At 36.0% G+C, this 22,291-nt stretch overlaps 2 protein-coding genes across 14 annotated transcripts in view; one reads left to right on the top strand and one right to left on the bottom strand.

Annotated features, from left to right (window-relative positions):
• The window catches only part of LOC124404955 (F-actin-monooxygenase Mical), a 38,844-nt gene extending 34,659 nt beyond the window's left edge, over positions 1–4,185 (bottom strand). For 4 of the 8 annotated variants that reach the window (XM_046879511.1, XM_046879513.1, XM_046879510.1 and 1 more), the window contains exon 1: positions 3,961–4,184. The gene's annotated coding sequence lies outside the window, so the exon portion shown is untranslated. Of the gene's footprint in view, positions 1–3,220; positions 3,314–3,336; positions 3,574–3,657; positions 3,826–3,960 lie in introns of those variants that run through there. The other 4 variants (XM_046879507.1, XM_046879505.1, XM_046879508.1 and 1 more) reach the window with 4 other exon arrangements.
• Positions 4,186–5,495: 1,310 nt separating this feature from the next.
• Positions 5,496–22,291, top strand: part of LOC124404032 (protein phosphatase 1 regulatory subunit 12A) — a 43,909-nt gene continuing 27,113 nt past the window's right edge. For 5 of the 6 annotated variants that reach the window (XM_046877840.1, XM_046877839.1, XM_046877842.1 and 2 more), the window contains exons 1-9: positions 5,496–5,895; positions 15,979–16,109; positions 17,641–17,759; positions 17,945–18,104; positions 19,212–19,356; positions 19,624–19,730; positions 20,068–20,210; positions 21,226–21,366; positions 22,165–22,247. In XM_046877840.1, the coding sequence (XP_046733796.1) occupies positions 5,647–5,895; positions 15,979–16,109; positions 17,641–17,759; positions 17,945–18,104; positions 19,212–19,356; positions 19,624–19,730; positions 20,068–20,210; positions 21,226–21,366; positions 22,165–22,247 (1,278 nt within the window). In that variant the 5' untranslated portion in view covers positions 5,496–5,646. The remainder of the gene's footprint in view (positions 5,896–15,978; positions 16,110–17,640; positions 17,760–17,944; positions 18,105–19,211; positions 19,357–19,623; positions 19,731–20,067; positions 20,211–21,225; positions 21,367–22,164; positions 22,248–22,291) is intronic. The other variant, XM_046877841.1, reaches the window with a different exon arrangement.

Here is a 22,291-nt window from a genome sequence, read left to right as displayed (position 1 = left end):
CCGTTGATACGATTTTTTTCAATTAGATATTAATCGCACATTCACCTGGGATATTCAACTACGTAACAATACATTGAATAAATTTACAGAAATTGGACAGCAGCGTTGAAACTTTAGTATACATATCGGTTAAAAATTCAAGAATTGAATTTGTAGTACCATCATCGAGGAAAACTCAAGATTTTGTATTTTTGCGATACGTTCCGTCAATTTTTTCTAAAAAAAATCGTATAGATCGATCTAAAAAATATTTGAATATTTACAATTGCAAAATGGCGATGAAAATGTGGAAAAATCTTTGAATCAAGGAAAAATAACGGAAAATAATTGGATAAATTTTGGATGATCGGGGTCAGTCAGAGATTCGGTGATTTGGCATGGAATGCCTCATCGGTATACAAACATACAAAGACATGAGATGACTGTGTTTCTATAAATACGGTTAAGTGTGGGCGATGAGATGCAACGCGCAAGAATTAGAGCAGTTCTCACACTACCAATCCGTTCGCCGGTGTGGGCGGTAAATAACGGATCTGAAATGTTCTCGGTTTAACAGAAGATAATCGTAAAAATGATGTACGAAAACCGTCGTTTCGGCAAAGGAATTCGATGAAATCTAAGAAAAGATAAGATATCGAGAGTTAAGCATAACAAACATTTTCAACACATGATGAAGCTGACATAAAATAATTTATTCGAAGACGTTATGTTTCACACGACATATATATATAATCTACGCCCGAATTCAGTCTACAACGGTATGACAAGTTGTAGAAATATGTGTATGTATGTACAATGCTTGACAGGTTTTTATCCGAAGGTTACACTGTAAGTAGAAAATCTCTAAAACTTTCCCGATTCTTCGGTATCAGAGAAAAAATAGATGAAACTTTTTCATGAAGCTGAAGTCAACGTAAAGCGTAACGAAACATTGGAGGAAAAAATCACTATTTTGAAATTTTCTAGTGATTTTGAAGTGGCTAAGATTTGAAAATATGAATATCTTTTGCCTTATTATGATTTAAAATTACGAAATAGCGGGTTTCCAGAAACACGAATAATCAGCCTCATACTTTTTCCCCGATTCAGAACTGATCAGATTTTCATCAAAATAGTTGAAAAAAGTTTTGAAGAGTTGTTTACTAAAATAAAAATTCTATTCTCCGAAAATATCTCGAAAATGGGTTGTCCAAGTTAGATATAATGTGGTATGTTAGTCTGGCCCCATTTAACTGAGAACGAACGCGATTTTGAGTAAATTCAGCCGAACCCTCTCTGTGTTATTTGTAAAAATAAATTCGCCCGCAATTTTCATTTGAAAATAACGAAACCAGCGGAAAGTTCCAAGACTTAGGTTCTCAGGTCTGCATGGAACTAGTAGGTAAAATGACCCTAAAATGTAATAATTTTCACACAACCCATGGCATTCTTTTTTAATTCGCACTAAATTCTTCGCAAACATTTTTGTTTCTTTTTACTCTGCGTTCCATCAACGGTTTGACAAATAATTTGCGAACAATGTGATTTCTCAGAATTACGAATGTATAAACAGGATGTTGGAATGAATAACCAGTCTCGAGTATTATCATAGTACTTGGACTCTACCGTCGTGTAAAGGATCAGGTGCACACGTTGCAAGGGAGATTGTTTTATAACGAGTTAAACTTTAGTTGCTCTGTATGGTCGTATGTTGCAACGAATATTGGGAATAATACTTCTTTGTTCATTCATTTGTGTTCATTTGTTTTACATGTATAAAACCAATCATGAACCTCTATAATTTAGTGTATAATAAAAAATTGTTGCACTTCCCATTAATGTAGTTTCATTTACAGTTTTTCACAACGGATACTACTAATAAGAATTATAGAAGTCATATGGATCATGTGTCTTGCAATATTAGTCTAGTTTGAACAGTTGTTCGATTGTTCGATTGAGTTGTTCAATGTACTTGAAGTTTTGATCAATACAATAATGAGCCATGATTTCAAAATTATGTGCTCTCAAAAAGCTAATTACATTTTATTTATTCCTCAAAAATTAACCGTCGTTGCTACTTATTGTCAATATTAATAAAAACAGAGGTAAAAACTCTTGACAATTTTTGGTCAAGCTTGATTGGTCAACATCTCAGTTGTACATATATTTTACATGATGTTAAATATGATGAACTAATAGACAGTTGATTTCATCATAAAAAAAGATTCTAAGTTAGCAGACGATGGCCTACAAGTACAAAAGTTTTTGCACAGATCTTGTTTAGCATCTTGATTATTGAAAGAATAATTATATAAAAAATAATGTGACATTTTAAGAAATGAACTCATAGTGTAATGGAAAATAATAACGTTACCAGGATTCTGTCTTGAACTATTTGTATCAGCAACCCTCAAAGAAAAACGTTAAAGCTTGAACTATAAATATTCTATTTGAAGACAATGACACAAACATAGATTTTCTAAAATTACTGATAATGAAGTTAATTTTATCAATGGACAAACATTTATTTTCACATAGACATTTATTTTTCTCTATACTTTCATCAGTTGCCGTTTATGTCTTTTAAACTTGTCCGACAAGATTTGTTTATACTTGAACTTTGTTCAATATAAACAGTGTGATCTATCTTGCATTTTACCAACCGACGTTGGTAACAATGAAAATCCAAATGACAACAGACTGAAATTCTGGTGATATGAAAATAAGCAGCATTGAAAAACCGACCAAACAAATTGTTTTAATTTTGTACTTTTAGGTGAGTAATAAATGAATTGTATTTGAATTTCTTACTCATCTACCTGGAGAATTAATTTATCATTTACTTTTAGTCAGTACGTATTTCTATCAAAGTATAATGGTATTTGTGTTGTTGCCATTGTGAATGTAAGTAAATAAACCTTATCAATTCGAATGTTATCTCTGTGTTAAAATGAGCTACGTAATCGGATTATCACTGCTAGCAACTATCGTTTTTCTCTTGAAAAATAAATGAACAATGATAAAAAATTACCTGACCTTTCAATTTTTACATAAACTTACAAACCTGTTACAGTAAATATAATCGATTGTTAGATTGTTATTAATAAAGAGGCAGTTTAGTCGTTAGTGTACACGGGTACCTGCGTGCTTTCTTTGTGAATTATACAACAAAGTATAAGACACGTGATGATTCATCATACATTAAAATTATGTCGCACTGATTGCAGGAGAGATATAATACCTGTGATGATTTATCGCACCATATATCAGGCAATTGGCAGGATTCGCACAATCGGGGTAAGTAAAGAGTAGAAAAACGTAAGAATCCTCAAAAGGTCAGGAGGAACTGTCAATTACCACATAGATGTTGGAAAGAACAGCCTCGTTGCTCACTGAGGACCTGCCGCCGTGATAACGGTATTTATCGTGGCGAAAATCTCCGTGTGTAAAAACATGCGGAATATTATACGTGAATGAAATTCCTGTCAGATTAAAAATCATGGATATGACAACGCGATATTTGACGTTACAAAGCGTTTCCGATAGCTAATCCGTTTTTCCACAAAATCCCAACGTTCGCCGATGCGACGAACGAGATGAAGACTGCGACATGCAAGGAGCAGGGCAGAAGAATAAAGCGTATATGTAAGGTATGTATGAATGTAAGTATATACATACGTTTGATTAAAGCCTTTGGACTAGATCCAAGTAGCTTCAGAGCGCTATGTGAAAGGCTTCGGACCAATCAGATTCGTTGTTTGAGAAGAAAGCAGCCTGATAGTAGTCTGCTAGTTGGCTCGGAATCTGAGTCGAGCAAGCCTTATGCGTTCGGATGTATCCAACGAACTACACGCGTTACTTTTACGTGTAGGAATGCAAACGTCGTGGGGGAACAAACGTCGGATAAAAGCAGAGGAAAATAAAAAGAGAGTTTAAAAAAAATTATAGTAATGGACAATGTAATCGTAAATGTAAACTCACATTCCATTAAAGGGAAACGACAGTATCCGCTGTTGTAAAGTACTTAACAGGTTTCTATTTATGAACACACTACAACTCACTACGGATCACTAATCACATAATTTCAATGACACTATGCCGCCCGACCCACCACCCGTCCACCATTACGTTTCTACTCGACTGAAGAGAGCAGAGACGTCCAGTCAGACGTCGACCAAAACGTCCAGCTGAAACTCTTTCGCTGAGCTGAAGTTGGCTACTGGTGGTGTGCCGGGTTGAGTTCCTTAACCCTACACCAGAGGTGCGTAATTCAATCGCTGTCTCTCTCGCACGCACTGTATTCCATGACTATATGTCTACGCCCACGGTTTATGCTGTGTTTCACACACAGTTTCTATACATAGGCGTATAGGAACGTCGGGAAAGAGGCAAAGGTATATACCCGTTATCACCTATCTCTCTTGCTCTACACTTGATTGATCGATACGTTTCCTCTCAGCCAATCAAATGCAGAGTGAGAGAAACGGAGTATCTACAATGTATACTCGCTCTCTCATCACTTTAGCTGCAGTTTTCACGAGGTTGACGACAATGGGAGCTACCTCTAGTAGATTCTCTAGTATAGCACAAATCATTGACCAATCATGCGTTAGATTTACGGAGAAATATTTGGAAAAATGTATATATAAAATTTGACTAATAGATGTCAATAAAGCAGAGAAGCGCTACCTAGAGTCCCTACAGAACGGACCCTAAAGTATCATATATCTTTTTGGAAATACCAATGCCATGCGAGCGGGAGATTCTGTTGTTGCGTTTTTTACTAGTTATATGAGAGTAAAGAGAGATTCTTTTCTTCCTAGCTATACTCGTTGTAGAACGAACAATATGTCTCCAGTTTTCGACATGTTTTCGACCTATAATAAGAGCGAAATTTTCTAGAAGAGGCACTCAATTCAGCCACATTTCGAAAAATAGCGGGTAAAAACGCATTCCACAATGCCCTCATGGTTACTGGTCAATTGACATACCGGCGTCAATTTCTTGTTCTTTTCTATCTGTCACCTTAGCCCAGTGGTTATGGTAATGCACCCAGTGTTACCGACGAAACACCTGTCAACGATATCTCTTTAGCGGCAAATACTATTTAGAGTTTCCTAAAATTACTGACTAGTACAGCCTTTAAACTAGTCGAAGAAATCACCCGTGGTTAGCTTTTTTCAGTAATAGCATTTACAATTGACTGCATTGAGTATGCACCAAGTTCATTTTCCCTAGGATTCCACCCTTGCTATTGGTTAAAAACTAGGGAAATTGCACTCGGTGCGGTCAGTTCGAAACGCCACAAGACATGAGGTCACAAAGCATATTGAAAACACACCCAAATCTCCTCGAGAACTCAAGATATGTGTAAAACCGCCGTACGGTAGGCAACTCAGCTCGCATAAAAGACCACGAATGTGAAGCTAGACAAATCTGTGGATAGTTTGTGTTTTGACCACGAATTTGAGGTAGCGCGTGGGTTGCACGGCCGAGTCATTCCGAGTCGACCGAGCGACTCCGAGCAGTTCCAAGAATAGCCTAGCACGAGTTTAGAGGTGCCTCGGCGTCGGGCGACCGCTCCCTCCATCTACAGTGGACAGAAATCGTATGGGGGCTGAGAGCGAGCAAGTGAAGTGAGTGTGAGTCGAGAGTGTGGATCAAATAATGTCTCTAGAGACTCGATCAAGTTCGGCTCTTTTCAAGAGGGCCGAACAGTTAAAGCGTTGGGAAACGTCGGAAACAAATCGCGAACCACCCCACCCAAGGCAGATTGATCGTAAGATTAAATTCTCCGCGGATTGTGTGTATTTAGCAGCATGTGCAGCGGGCGACAAGGAGGAGGTGATTCGTTTGTTGCAGAAGGGGGCCGACATCAACACCGGGAACGTAGATGGATTGACAGCCCTCCATCAGGTAATCCGAACCCTGCTCGCCTCCCTTCTTCTCGCCTCCCATCGCCGTTTCTCAGATTCGACTCCTGCGGCATGCGAGAATCGTCTATTTAAACCCGGTCAGTCGAGATACTGACGGGTTGGTATATCATCCCAAGAAAGACGTATGTGTGTCTAAGATGGCCGCGGTTTACTCCAGCTGTCTCCTTAATCGCAAACAACGGCGTTCTGCTTACGTGGATTTCCCTCAATGCAGCCACTTTTCATTCCTCCTTCGTCCATCGTTCGTATAACTCAACGATTACATCGTCCGCTCCGATACTGGGCCTGTTAAATTTAGGAATTCCTTCGAGTGGTCGCCACTGGCACGGTTCGCACACTAAATTCCCCCCTCCCCACCCGAACCGAAATCCCTCACTTGCTGTTCACATGTGTGTCTCTCGGTTTGCTCCTGACGTGCGTCAAGTTGGTCCCTCCTCCATCTCCTCCTCGTCTCTGTACATGCGCTTCTTCATTCCTATTCAATCTTTCATTTCTGCCAGCTGCACACCTGTAAGGTGTATCGCTTGTGCGCTCTGTCAGCTGGCCAGTTCGATCGCTTATCGGTCGAAATCGGTGTCGTACCTTCTCATAGCCAGGTGTCAACTCTCGTTCTGCTAAACATGGCATACAAAGCTCTGAGACGATGTCTCTTTCCAAGTGTTGCGAAAGCACCAAATAACTTTACCTAAGCCGTCGACGATAGTCTTAGGCACCTGTTCTTGTCCCATTTCTTTGTTTACTTTTAAAACAAGATGCGTCACGCTGACTTTTTGACAATATCGCTGACGCCAAGTTGAGAAACATTAATATTCAAAACGACAACGATACAGTGTTTGTAGAAAAGATAATTGTCATCTTATCGTCTAAGAGGTAGTTCCGACAACTAAGATAACTGAAATTCTTGACGCCGCTGGTAAGCTGAGACGTAATCTGGCAATGAGCGAAATTCATTCTTCGAAACTCTAAATTGAGATCATCAGAAGTTACTAAATATTATAAATTTTCCTTTTTGGAAGTCAGTGAAAATATCTGGATTTATCGGTAATCGTTCGTCAAACTTCCAATAAATGGGACACTTGTAATCTGGTACAATTGAATTTCTTCCGATTTAGATTTTCAGAAAAAAAAAGAATCAGGTGTTTCATCAGTTACTGTTATTTACATCTATGCTGGGTGCTAGTATGCAACAACCCAGCTAAGTTCGTTGATAATTCGAATTTGAAATAAAATTTTTTTAGTGTTGTCCCAGTTTTGTGTTATGAACATCAAATTTTATATTGTATATATGCGGTTTAATGCAATATCTGATGGCATCCAGTTATTAAATGTCTACCGTAGTATTTTTAAAATTTTTCACTTCGACATTTACTTTTATGAATTTTATCTATGCAAGAACGGAAATGTAAATCAATATCAACAAACGCATGGACAAGGATAACTTGTTCCTAATTTGATTTTCATGCTTTCCGTTATCCAGAACAGTTGAAGTAAAATGCTCTATTTAGCTGACTTAAGTAATATTACATTAAACGTAAAAACTGAGAGATAAAAGACTCATGAACTTGGGCCAGGAATGAACTTGCTGACGTATGTAAAATTGGCCATTCTTCATTTATCTTTATAGTTTGGATAATGTATTAGTCAAGCTATTCAACGCGTCATTTGTGAGATTACCTGAAAATAATATATACCAACTATCACATCTCGTAATAATGGTAACGAAACATTTGCTGGCGTGGTCGAAATATTGATCGATATTCATACATATAGGTAAATGTGAGTTGGATCGACTTATGTTTATGATGTATACTTGCACGATATCACGCAGACTAAGTACAGTAAATTAGTTATTTTGTAAAACTTTGTAATGGCCAGTTGAAGAATACACCAAATAGCATAATATGAATGATATATTGTAATTCAAAATAAACATGCTTGTTTCTCTAACATAACACACTATTCAATGTGAAAGATAATTTACCGAAAGTACAATCTTTTTACAATTGTACCTGATCTCAATCAATATCCACGCTGAAAGTAGCAGGTAAATCAAATTGATTGATTGATTGTAAGATGCAAAACCGAATGATATTGAAAAGAGGTTTGTTTTTCAAACATATCTCTGTGTCGCAATTTCCTCCAGAAGTACTCGGATAAATTTTACAATTATCTGAGTATGCAGAACAGAATAAAAGGTGATTTTTTCTACTGAAAGAAAAATGTACGTACAAATCTAACGCACATTGGAACAATAATATAAAAATACACTCAAATTTGTGCTTCAAGGTGAATTATTTTGGAAATTTATTTACTTATTTCCAATAGTGCATATCAATTCAGTTTCCATTGGGTCAGTCAATGGAGCTGAATATCATCTCAGAGGAGTCAGAAACTAGGCCTCAGTAATTGGTCCCATCAACGCAGAAAACTCAGTAATGTACGCGTGCCCATTTTTCAAAGTTCATAAATTTCGAGGTCTTTAACTGTTATCAGAGTGCCATAGTGTCTGACTATTCCATGTATTGAAAAACTAGTGCAACGCTTTTTCCTATCATTCTCTCATATCATATCTTGTTTTACTCTCCTGCTATTTAATCATTGTTGTTCCACGCGGTCGCTCGTTATTTTCACATCAGATGATCGTTAAAATATATGTACGTAAAATTTTCTACCTAATTTTATTTAATCGTTGTCGACCCGCTTTTTCTCATCTTAACTAAATTATCGAAACATTGAAATCCATAACTAGACGATATTTGAATCACATCATTTAACTATACTGCGTTTCTTCTTGATACGGGAATCGCTCGTTTAGTTGTCGATTATTCATGAGGCTGAAGTTAGTAACGTTAACGTAATGCAACATTGAGGAGAAAAATGACTATTTTATAACTTTATAGTGACTTTGAAGTAGTCAAGTTTTCAAAATATAAATACATTTTTTCTTATTATAACTTACTGAATTTCGGACATTCCTGCAACTGTGAAATAACGATTTTCCGAAACGGTAATCATTACAATAACGTTACTGACTTTAGCCTCATAGTTATTCTGTATCGTTTTTCCTTTTCTTTCACGCAGTTTTCGAAAATTCTCCGAACTGCGTAAGTCAAAATCTGATTGAATCTACTGAAAATATTGCGAGTTCCGCTTTTCCGGATAAAGTTATAATATTAATAAAAAAAAGTGTACTTTTCATTCTTGTTGAAAGCAATCTTCTCAGTTATGTACTCCTAGTTTAACGATTTCACCACTAAACGGTACATTGTTATTTATAATAATATCCTGGTTTAACGTTCGGTTCATAACTTTCAGACTGCATATTTTCCTACCATTAATGTTCATCGCAAATTGAATCATTTAAATATCTATTGGAGTCATTCACCTTCAATGGAATCTATTCTAATACTAGGAGTTGAGTTAGCATAATTAGGTAATCATATTGAAGTTAGTAACGTTATGGTCACGAAACATTGGGGCGAAAAAATCACTATTTTCTTAATTTTACAATGATTCTGAAGGAATAACTAATATTTCGAAGTATAAGTGTGTTTTTTTTGTCTTATTACGGTTTACTGAATTTCAATAAATTCCAAAATCGCGAAATAACAGTTTTTCCTCAGCATGAATCGTTACGATAACGTTACTGCCTTCAATATGATGAATTCGTGATATTCTCTCTACTATCCAGTAAACTGTAAAACGGTATCCACAACTTTCTTTCGCTCTTCATTCATCGCTAGTGTAGTTGTCGTTCTCTTTTTACCAAGTAATCGCAGTTTACTGCGTTCAAGAGCTATCTTGACCTGCATTGCAATGTTCTTATCTTCCTTAGGATTTTTGCGGATCGACTTCTTGTTGGCAATGATTTAGAGAGAATAGCAAGAAATAATTTACAAAGCTATTGTTTTGGCACCGTCCAAATCGCAGTCTCACTCACTCCATTGTTCGTGGTCATTACTATCCATCATCGATAAATCGCTTTCATATTTTTGCTTTTTATCTTCGACTGTCAAGTAATACTCGAACTTGAATTGCAATATGCAAGAAATATTCCAACGCTGCCAATTGGCACAGCAACGAATATGAACCGTTTACGCTTTTCGTTCAGCGATACGGACACACGTTTAAACATGAGTATAACTGACAATAAGTGTTGGTAGTGACGACCGGCAACCGGCGTAACGTTACACTAAGATTAGACGGATAGTTTGGTGGCCCTCTTGCGAAACATGTATTAAGTACACCGGCATTCGTTCGGTACTGCAAACAAGAGACTTCAAGGAATCGATATTCACTAGATACTTATGATTTTCTCTTTATGAAAATTCCCTTAGAAATCGTTTATTTTCAACGAGTCTGAAGTTAGTAACGTTATTCTGATGATCTACGTTTCGGAAAACACGTTATTTTTCGCAATTTTACGAATCTGAAATGCAGTGAATTATCATATAATAATAAAATTGTAATTTTTCTCCCAATGTTTCGTTACGCTAACCGTTACTAACTTCAGCCTCATCATTTTCACCGTATTCTTTCTAAATTAACTCATTCATGCATACATGGGCTTTTGGATCGCTGATTACGAAGCTGAACTCAATATCCAAAACTTCAAAATGGCAGATCAAACATGGCAGACGTAAATTCAAAAAGTTATCAAATTTGATAAAACTTTATGTTGCGTGGTTTTTGAGGTCACCAATTACGAATCTGAACTAGATATTTCTAAATTCAAAATGACGGATTCAATATGGCGGACGAAAAAAAACAGCACAAGATGAAAGATTTTGAAAAAATTCTGTTAATTTTATTGGTGTGTATTAGGTTTGTGTAAAAATTGGCATTCGGATTCTCATGGTAGATTAGCAGAAAATGCTTTTTTCGTGGAAAAGTACGAATTTAAACCATTTGTTTACATGTGCTATTTTTTCAATAAATAAATTTAAAAAGTTTATATTTTTTCTAGTCTTACAAATATTTCAAGGACCATGTGGAACCAGAAAACTCGAGAGTTGTTAGCAAAAAAGTAGTTGAATAAATAAAAAGCTGCAAAAAAAAAAAAGGTGGGGTGTCGAGCGTTTTAGCGTGAATTAAAGGGCTAATAAACATTCGTGTGATGATGCTTTTGCGTTTGCTTTTACATATATCTCCGAGTTCGCGGATCGTAACTTGAAATGTAGAAAAGTTTGATATGCCTTGCACAACAAATTTCAGGATATTGAATTAAATACAAATTCTTCTGTTATCCGTTGTCAAAATCGACTTATTCTTTCTTTCCCAGTTCTGGTACTTTTATACAAGCTATAAATTTTTCTTTATCCATCATTTTCCAAAGAGCAGCAATTGATGAACGACGATTTGTCAGAACTTGCGATATTACCTTTATTTTAGCAATTTTCAAGTTGGTAGTAGTGAATGCAGAACGTTGCCAAGTTTCGCTGCACGTCTTCATCTAATACAATATTTCACATTCCATATCTACATTGTACTATACACTCTAAATTTGCATGAGGTTGAAGTTTAGTAACGTTACTGGATCGCTGCGTGTTTTGAAACATAGTTATTTTACAGCTTTGAGATTTTATGATATTTGGTAAACCGTAATGAGACGAAACAAGTTTGTGGGAATTGTGTAACAATTTACCGTGAGAGCAAATTACTTATTCTAGAGAAAATTTCTCAATTAGAAATGGTATGCGCGTTTTATTTTTCATTTGAATAACACCGACAAGTTATTGTCGTTCTCTAAGTTTAATTACGAATAGTAAAAAAATAATCCAAAATGCCTATCAATCCAAGGTATATATACATATAATATTGTCAGTACTAATTGAAAAAAAATCCTGGAAATTCCTGACGCGATGTGTTATACAGCTATGGATCGATGATGTTGGTAATAATGATACCTATTCAATAACGATTAAGACTGCATACACAGTCGTATAAAATATCGCATCAGGGATTCCAAAGATTTTTTCCTACCAGGAGTAAAAATATATCTTGGATTCGTATAAATTATAGATTTTTCGAATGTTTGTTAGACTTGGCAATTTTCTACGTCCTAGTAATCATCACCCTATAGAGAACGAAATGTTCACCGGTACATCATCCTTTGGTGGCATTAAATCATAGGTAAGAAAAATTATCAAACAATTGAGAAAGAGTTCAAATGCCGATAACGAAAGCTTCGTTATGTATCGAATCTGTTGGAGATAATTTTTTTTAAATCTACGGTTTATTTTCGCAATTTTTTACTCGGACCCTCCAAAATTCTGGAAACTTGTCTCTTCCTGTTTTTTTTTCCCCCCCCATTTCGTACACACGCAAACGCGCTCTTGAATTATATGCTTAAGTGTGATTAATGGTATGTAAAACGAATGTTTGGTTTAGCAAAAAAAAACTTGTACTTTTTGTAAACGCGGTGAATTAGACGTTGGTACAAACAAAGACGTTTATACGGTTAACGTTAAAAATTCGTACCCACTCTTAATTTTTTTTTTATTTTGTTTGTTTTTATTTCAAGTTTCTCCTTTGGATTATAATTTTGAAATCGAATGATAGAAATTTTTATCAAAATCATACGGCTGGAGGAGTAAGTTGAAAACTAGAGCCTAAAATAGTATCATCCTAATATAACGTATATGTATGTGTATAGAATAGACGCAACATGGAAGCTATGTATATAACCATTTAACTTACGCAACAGGCAGTGACGTCAGACTTCAATTTCGAATCGGTGCGTTTGTTTGTTACAAAACTCGCGCCTCACAAAATGACGCGCGAAATCAAAAGGAGGCATTATACGTATGGTGGATATACGATGAGGCTGAAGTTGGCAACGATAACGTAACGAAAAATTTACCGGGTGGGGGGGGGGGGGGGGGGGGGGGTACCACTATTATGCAATTTTGTAATATCTTTGAAGTGGTGGCTAAGTTTTGAAAATATGAATTACTTTTGCCTTGTTATAATTGACTGCATTACGAAAACGTTATTAACTTCAGCCTCATGATATATACGATTGGTTCCCATGTAATATTTTCTTGAGCGTGCGGGAAATAATTGCCTAGATAATTATAGAATTCAATGTATGCTCGATTAAGATTCCTTGCATATTAAAATAAATGAATAAATAAATAAACATACAAAATAAAATGGTTGAGGTTACCATAGCGATGCGTAGGTATGGTCGAAATTTGAAAAGCTGAAAAGTTAGAAAATATGTAATTATGTTGAGCATGTTTTTGTACCTACTTTTGTATAGTAAATATTATGATTCGCGTAAACGTATACAGAGTGTTGCGTATTGAAAAAAAAAAAAAAAGGTAAAATATCTTGGAAATTATGACGGCGCGGCGCTACTGTTTACGAAACGAATTTTTACATCGTTGTATGTATAATCAGATTTTGGAAAATCAACGCTTTCAAAGTCGTTCGAAAAAACTTCTAAATAGTAATTTTGAATACAATGTTCCGTTACTAACTTCAATAACGTGCAGATATTATCCAATTATAGCATCCGTTGACCTGATTAGGTACACACGGCGTACCTTTTGCAAAATATGCCCAGTCGCCACAGTTTTTAATAATGCAAGTCATTTTTTTTTTTCATGTTATAACCCGAAAGTTGTTCATAAATATATTTATATACTTGAATGAAAAAGTATAACTATAGGAGCAAAGTGACAAGATTATGCGTTTTGAGTTTTGTGATTCAAGTCAAGGAGCACAGGTAAAGAAAACGACTACGGCAAGGTTGCGAGAAGTTAAGGAAATTAATTATTTCTTGTGTCTTTCTGCACTTCGGATTTTGCTCTCTAGCTGAACCCCTTTCTTGTGTAACCATTTCTTATATGTAGTGCGACGGAAGGAGTGAAAAAAGTGTGGAAAACCGGGTCAACAAGTAATAGAATGTTAGGTACAGTGGAACCGAACCTTTTTTACATTCTAGAGCTACCAAAAGAACGTTAGCAAGCAATCCCAGGCTACACCGTGGATCCCCCCATTTCCCTAAAAGTACCAAGTACAGTGATTGGACTCATGCAATGTAACGGATTTCGTCACACCCATGAATTTGATATTAAAAAATCTACGGCGTTGAAAATAAGATTTATTTCTATATAGTCACGTCTGTCATATCTATAGGTACATTTATACAGGAAATTATTAACGAGTCCTCGGGTTATAAAAATTTGAATACACCGTTTAAAAGTCTTGAGACGTCGTTCAGCCGACTTTCCGACTTCCTGACTTGGGTAGTTACTAAAATTGAAGAGATAAAATAAAGGAAGAAAGATATTATGTACATCCATTCTATCAGCTGGTACTGTATTATACCATAATTTTTTATTTTTGTATTTTTTTTTTTTTTTTTTTTTTCTAGACGTTTTCATAGTTATAGTTTTGAACTCTTTTGAGAAAAATTATGTCCCGAATTGGTCTGGCATGCATTTGTATACCGTAGAATTGTACAAGTAGGTAACGTAGTTGCTCGTAATGCGTTAAATTGCACGTTTCTAACGGGGAGGCTCATCTTGGGCTTTACTTATGTATAACATAACCGCGGGAGTTGTGCTGGCATCGAGGCAAAATTTCTAAGCGGTGCAGACGTTCTTGATGAACGGAGTAGCCGACTGAGTAGCTCGAAGCTATTTAAGAACTACGACATTTGACCAATAGGTTAATACGAGCTGAATGTGTCTCTTTCGAATCGCCTTTGCGTAGGATTTTGTATATTATATACGCGAATTCAGGTATATCGTTGAACTCTCCGTGGTTATACGGAGTTTTTTTTTACAATTTACTATTTATCCCAAAACTCACACGGGGAATAAGAATCTCCTTATCTTATAAATACTTTGACCTGTTTTTGCTTTACGGATTCTATATTTTTTTCATCTCACAGCTTGGGTTATGTCTTGTTTTCATACATATATTCTTACAATCATTTTTATATACAATTTTTAGAATTACTTTTTCCCAAAACACCCGCATTGTTTATTGGTGAAGTCTTACTTTTGAAAAACCATTTACCTTATAAGTATTCAAAGTAATAATACAAAGTATCATCGTAGAGCTGTTTCATTCTACTGATGCCCATTCACTTCCATTTGTTAGTTTTAAATTTGATTTGATTTGATCGTGCATCATTTAAGAAGAAAAAGCGCGCTTAGAAAAGATATATAGAATTGTGAAAAGCAAAATCCATTGATCGTTTGTATAATAACGGAGTTATGAATTGTTACGTGTAAAATCGGCAATATAAATAACCTTGGATATATTGAAAGAAAAGTAATAATTTTCCAATTATCACAGGGTCGTGAAGGGCCCTAGAAGCTCTGACTGATATGCTTTACGGAATAACCAAAAATTTATATTTAATTTTTTTTTTTTTTTTCTCATTTACAACGTATATTTTAGAGTAGCGAAGCGGGTTGAGCGTTGCGAGGACTGGTATGGTTCATTAAGTCCTTGAAAAGATCATTTGTAAGAGGTATGCAAATGGCGCCGAGTATTTGTTTAACGACTAATGGAAAGCATAGATACAAGTGAAATAATTAGATGGCGTTAATTATCCGGTGTACATAATAGTTTTCATAGCTGGTAGTATATAAGCAATAAATACCTAGCTTTGGGATCTACACATATTACATATTCCAATTTTGTCTAGCACGTGTATTGCTCAGTTTAATAAATGTGCGGGAAACATCGCATGGAGGGTAGATCAATAATTATGCAGTTTTTCCTTCCGTATAAAATGACATTATTTTCATTCAACGAGAAATACAAAACTTGAGGAGAAATGGATAGCAAAAAAAAAAAAAAAGCGATGATATTTATGTACACCTTGATCGACAACTTATCGTTAGTCGAGCCACATTGCTATGGCTGAATTATAAAGACAAAACTCATTTAGATATGTAATAAACTTGCAGTGTTCGTGTTTTTATCAAGCCCTATACAACTTTTGACTGTAAATTCTCCTCAAATATCTGAACAACGTTCGGGTCGAACCTTCTATTTCATTAAATTGTACTAAAACGGTATGAATTGTATTTTTTAGGCCTGCATTGACGATGACTTGGATATGGTGGAGTTTTTGGTGGAACAGGGGGCGGATATCAATCGTGGAGATAACGAGGGGTGGACGCCTCTCCATGCCACCGCCTCGTGCGGATTCATATCAATTGCCAAGTACGTCTCTACACATTTCGCTCTTCTTTTAGTCCCTTTTTTACTGTTACTGCACATTAGAATGGCTTAATCCTTTCAGTCACATATTTTTCAACTCAATATTTCGACCTGAATTTTGTTACTCGGGGGTTTTTGAGATTATACGAAGTAACAATTACAAAGATTATTTGAAATTGTCAATAAACTGTGATAATGCTAGTACATAGAAATTTTTAAGGTGGGACGCTGAGCATCCCACTGTGACTGATAGGGAAGCCAATAGCATCCGTATCATCTATCACCCGATAAATCTTGTCGCAATTTAAACACCGGCATACAATCCCAGGGTATACCTGATCGTTAGTGAAGTCATCGTTCCTTAGTAAATAAAATATCATTGAACTGAATGCATTTGCTGTGCAAATGTCGTCAGAAGGATGTTCTGCATCATCGGGATGGACAACTACTGTCGTTTCAGCTTAACAAATTTTAATCATTTTTCATCATCTAATCGCGGTCAGCCAGTTTTGCAGTAGTTTTTTGGGCACAATATTTCGCGGTACAGGAAAGTTGACTACGATTTTTTTCCGCCCTCATGGTGATACCACCATTGTAAAGGTACCGAGAGACGCGATTTTAAATTGGGAGATGGAGGTTTATCAGTGAAATGAAGACCGTCAAGACTACTCTAAACTTTCGTGGTCGATTAATTAATATACGAGACAAAATTGCCGCGAAGATTTCAAGGCGTGGTATTGATTGTCGTTCTCGAGATCACGAAGGCTATAGTTATACCCTCTGATGCGTTGATGCCTATGGTAGGTGTGCCAAAAAGTTAGTCTTATCATTTTCGAATAAAAGTTGTTAAAACTTGAATATAAAATTGCTGAGAGCATAAGTATGGCATAATAAACTGGTCGAATTCCGTTTATGAAAAATAGTCGAAAACAGAAATGAAAGCGATGTTTCATCGACGCGAAGTACGGCCCGCGGGGAAGGCCGTCGGCGACTGATCGTGAAACCGCTCACCTCTGTCCTGCAGCCACCGAGCTTTCAAACCCCCTTAAGGGCATGCGACAGTTCTATCTTTACCGACAGAGTCATTTTTCTATGATCTGCGTATTCGGATATAGTCAATCCCTGTATGCTAAGGGTATAGATGAAGTTCATACTTGCCGGGTATAATCAACCAACATGAAAATGTCGAAAAGTTATAAGAAAAAGCGAGTGTCGAGGAATAACAAACGGAGTCAGAGATCTGGACACCGTAAACTTTGAAGCGAAAAAGCACCAAGGGATGGATAACTATGGAATCTTTTGATTTATGACTGTGCCTGGTCGAACGGATCACTCGAAAAATGTGTAAAAACTACACAAAAGAGGATGTTTGATGTATTTTATCATATCGTAGAGTTACAGAGAAATCAGTTACGGTTAAATGCATAGATTGTGTTCAGTTTCACAGGAACCAATTAGATACAAAAGTGCAATGGAATTTACGATTAGTTATCAACAAGGCATAAACGTAACAAAATGTATGCATGGCTTCTAGATACCTGATAGAACAAGGATGCAACCTAGCAGCTGTGAACAATGACGGTCAATTAGCCGTTGATATTGCAGAGAGCAACGAAATGGAAGATATGCTTTACAAGTTCATCAACGAAGCTGGTTTGTACCATTGTCTTACTTGTTTCGCCATATTTAAAAAAAATAATTATTCGATTTATCAATAAGTAGATTTTACAGAGAATGTCGTAATGAGTAAATTTCATAGGGTAGTTCTGCTAACGTTGTGCTGGATTGCAGTGAATGTTAGTTAATTCATTTTTGACACATCATTGATTGTCCTTTAGGTATAGATATTGATCAAGCTAGGAGCGAAGAGGCAAGATTAATGATGATCGATGCTAGAGCTTGGTGTAACGGTGCCCCAGGGAAAGACACAGTTCATCCTAGAACGGGAGCTACCGCGCTTCACGTTGCTGCTGCCAAGGGATATCTCAAAGTAATGAGGTAAGATATGAAAAATTAATCTCTTCTTTGGAAACTGTATAAATCAGGGCAATAGCGTTGTAAGAATTTTCTCCAACTTTTCATGCAACTGCATTGTTGCTGTAATATTATTCTACAGAATGATTGTGGCTCGATAGTATATGTTTGGTCCCGACGATTATTACCTTGTGTCAGTGAACGTGTCCTTGTTTAATTACATCCAACTCATATTCATTTAAAACAAATAACTCAGGGATTTTCCTGAAAATCTAACCGGTTTTAGGTTGAATAAATGAAATTAATAAACTAGCACATGCTGCAACCTGAGGAATCATAATACAAAGGCGCTTGTATAGAGTTCCGTTCCAAATCCGTGAATTCCGAATTGTAGGAGGCCATCCTTAGAATTGTACTTATATATGACACATTTAAAAAGGAATGTTCTGTATCGTATCTACCTACGTCAAAAAAGAATGATGGAATACTATTTAAAAGAAATATGATCGATGTTTGTTTGACTTCATCGAAACGAACGAGGCAAACCTATTTTTTTTTCTCGTCGGAACAATGAGGGAATTTGATTTCAGCTAATTTGCCGGCACCCTGCAGGGTAAGCAAATGACGATCTATGCTTATAGTTAGATACGTAATTCCTAAAATAGATTCGAGATTGCTTACGGTTCCGAATCAGTGCACCCTTGTGAACTAGCGATGTATAAAATAATTGACGATGGAAAAATATTAGCTGAATCAAACTTGACTGTTTTTATTTGGAAATCTCCGTTTACGACTCTAAGTAGTAAAGATTGTACAGGGTGTTTTATTAAATGACGGCACCATCGTTCAATAATAAATTCAGGGAAAAGACACACAGCATAAATGTCTAATGAAAACATGTTTGCATTTATAAAGTTGTCTAATCTGTGACAACAGCAACAGAAAGATAGGGTTCCTTTTGTTTTAGTAAAGTCATATTGCATGATTGGCTGATGGCCACGAGTTTATCACTCCAGCATCGATGTAGAAATAATAGCTGTATTGTATAGTCTTTCACAAAAATTTGCTAACACACCGTATTCTGATCATTTCATACCATATGCAATCCTATAAGTGTTATATATTTTCCAGCACCCTTTTACAAGCATCCTGTGATGTGAATGCGCAAGATCTTGATGGATGGACTCCCCTGCATGGTGCAGCGCACTGGGGTCAATTAGAAGCTTGTAAAATTCTTGTTGAAAAATTCTGTGATATGGATATAAAAAATCATTCTGTGAGTATGATAAACTTTGCTCATTCTTATAATATTGTGACATCGTATTAATGATATTATATCAACAGGTCTATTCCTAGCAAACATTGATAATAATTCTTTCTTTTTCTCACACAGTCATGTGTATTTAACTAACTGTGCGTAACTCATTCACACTTGCTATGTGATCGTATCACAACTACAAAAACTGCTCGCGTGACTCTTGCGTGACACAAATAGAGCACATGTAAATAGCAATTTTGAATACTTTTACTATTTGCTTATCAGGGACAAACTGCATTCGATGTTGCGGATCCAGATATCTTGAACGATTTAGAGGAATTGAGACAGAAACAAATACTAGTGAACCAAGGAAAGACGCCTTCAATGAAACGGTAAGTTTTTTTTTTATTTTGTATCTCATTTCACTCCACGATCTCGACATTTGATTAAATGGAATAAAAAACAATTGCTTGTAAAATATCTGATTTCTACCATCAAGTTGTAATAGTATTGTAGTCGTTTACACTGTTACAACTTTGGCTAACGTGGTTTCGTACGCTTGATAAGAGTTTGTCGTTTTTTGGCATGACAGACAGCCTGCAACTAGTAAAACTAGTAACATCACTCTAACAACCTGACGCACAGATTAATAGAGGCTTATCCTTTTTACTGTGGCCGACATCTCAAACCCTACCATCAATCTCACATGTATAACTTGATAATTTGCAGAGAATTAACAAATGATGAAAATCAAGTGGTCACTCCAGAAGGTCCGGATATCTATGACAGAAAAACGCCAAAGGTACTGAAAGTTGAAGTAAAAATTCAATCTGACAAAGACGATTCTGGCTCCACTACAAACAGTGACGTTGGTGAGTTGGTATCTTATATTATATTTATTTTTATCAATGCCTTATTAATTCGATTGCCAACCACCATATTTTGTTGACTGCAAAGGTCTAAGGAGAAATTAACAGCAGCAGCAAAACCGAATAATCTCATACAATCTTTAATAACTCAGAATTGGCAGAAAGCTTACATCTATACACAGTATGCCTGGACACTATATCGAATGGCTCTATTATCTAGCTCCAAAGCCGTTCAGGCAACATTCATTTACCGTAGCCCTTTATAAGGCACTTACATCTGAAGTATTACATAGTTGATGCCTATTGATGCCTTAAACTTTGTCGAAATGGTAGAGATAGTGATGATAACTCAACTCCATCTAGTTTATTGTCTCTACTCTGACGGTTTGAGTGCATGACTTGTGTACGTCTTTTTATTATTACTAAAGCGATTTCTATAGTCAGCAACGTGGCATTCATTCATTCGTCATTATATTTGAAAGTCATATACCTTGATTGCAATCAGTTTTCGTGAGACCACTTTTCGTAAATTTATTGCTCTGAAACAATTGTTGAATTTTGTACTCCGATTTTCGTCGCTATCCTGTAGTATCTCTACCAAGAAATTGACTACAGTTGTCAGGGGAACTGGTAGATTTCTGTACCATTAAATTACATCGATCATCTTGCTTTTGATACAGATGATAATTGTGGCAATTGTAGAGATGTTTTGCCCACAGACATTGTGTACATTCAGATTCAGATATTCAATATCTATCATGCAAAGGAACATTACTTCAGCAAACTTCTTGTGCATTGTGTATCCTAGTTGAATCTATTGAATTTTGGAGATCATTCCAACTTCCTCGCTCGACTATAATTTCGTTAGTGTTTCAACACAATTTTGAACCTCCCATTGTCCCCGTATGATATTTCTTTGTTAATTGGAAAATGCCGATCGAAATTTTCCTGAAATTTGAAGTGAACTTAGCTTTTTAAAAGTAATTTCAACTCCTTTTTAAAATTGCTGCGAGGATAGAAGGTCAAGTCGAAACGGACATGGACGCGAGTGATGGTGAAGGTGATTCTGAGACTAGCTCTCAAACTCACTCTTCCACCAATTCTGACCACTCTAATAAATCCAACCAATCCGAGCACTCTGCATGTTTGACAGATGACGGTGAGTCCCTTGGTCACTGTGAAACCAATCTGTAACTGGATCAGATCATATTATGAATCTCATTAAACATGTGCATGTTGTAAATAGTTATTTTAAGTTTTTCCTTCAAACTGATATTTATGTATATGACTCACATATTCTAGTTGTGAATAAAAATTCACCAGGCACTATTACTGTCATCACAGACAGCTAAGAGTTACTAAACGTTTACAAGTTTCTAGTGACCAAACAGTTCTACTACTACAGTGAAAAATGGACATTTTTTCATCATTATCTTTACAGTTAATTTTTTATTTCTCTTGCCTTCTCTTGAAAATGAGTCAAGTTTTCAAATTTTACATTAGCAATTGCAATTAATCGGTATAGTTTTGAAATTCTCTAATATCACCCGATTCATTATTTGCCTGATGATGTCTGTTACTCGTACAATTTTACAGACTCATTCATTCTTTACTACGCATTGGCAATGTGCTGTTATAAAATGTCACACTACTTTACTTAATTGTTACCAGTCAATCGTGACAGAAACTGAGAGCTTGAAGTACAAAAAAATGCAATGGCATGCTGCTTATTCATAGTAAAAAATGACCAGTCTCTGTATAGTCTTTATATTGTAAATAAGTTTACTACAGATTACTAATTGCAAAACTTTTGTTGCAATATAATTGTCATTTTACTGCGTTTCACAGTGATTGTATGTGTCGCATGATGAACATGGTTGTACGTAATCCTTCGAATACATTTGTATTTAATTTTTATTCAGACTTGACAATTTGTAATGTTGAAAAATATTTACAGAAAAGAAGAACAGAGTGAACAGGGATGAAACTGCAGCAGTGCTTCCCTCGTCACCAATGGAAACCAATAAAGTTCCTATTCAGGTGAGATTATTTATGTTGTCGAATGGCATTATTAGGGGTAATTT

This window comes from Diprion similis, chromosome 3 (genome assembly GCF_021155765.1).
Source record: "Diprion similis isolate iyDipSimi1 chromosome 3, iyDipSimi1.1, whole genome shotgun sequence".
NCBI classification, from domain to species: Eukaryota; Metazoa; Arthropoda; class Insecta; order Hymenoptera; family Diprionidae; genus Diprion; species Diprion similis.
This window is presented reverse-complemented; position numbering and strand designations above follow the sequence as displayed.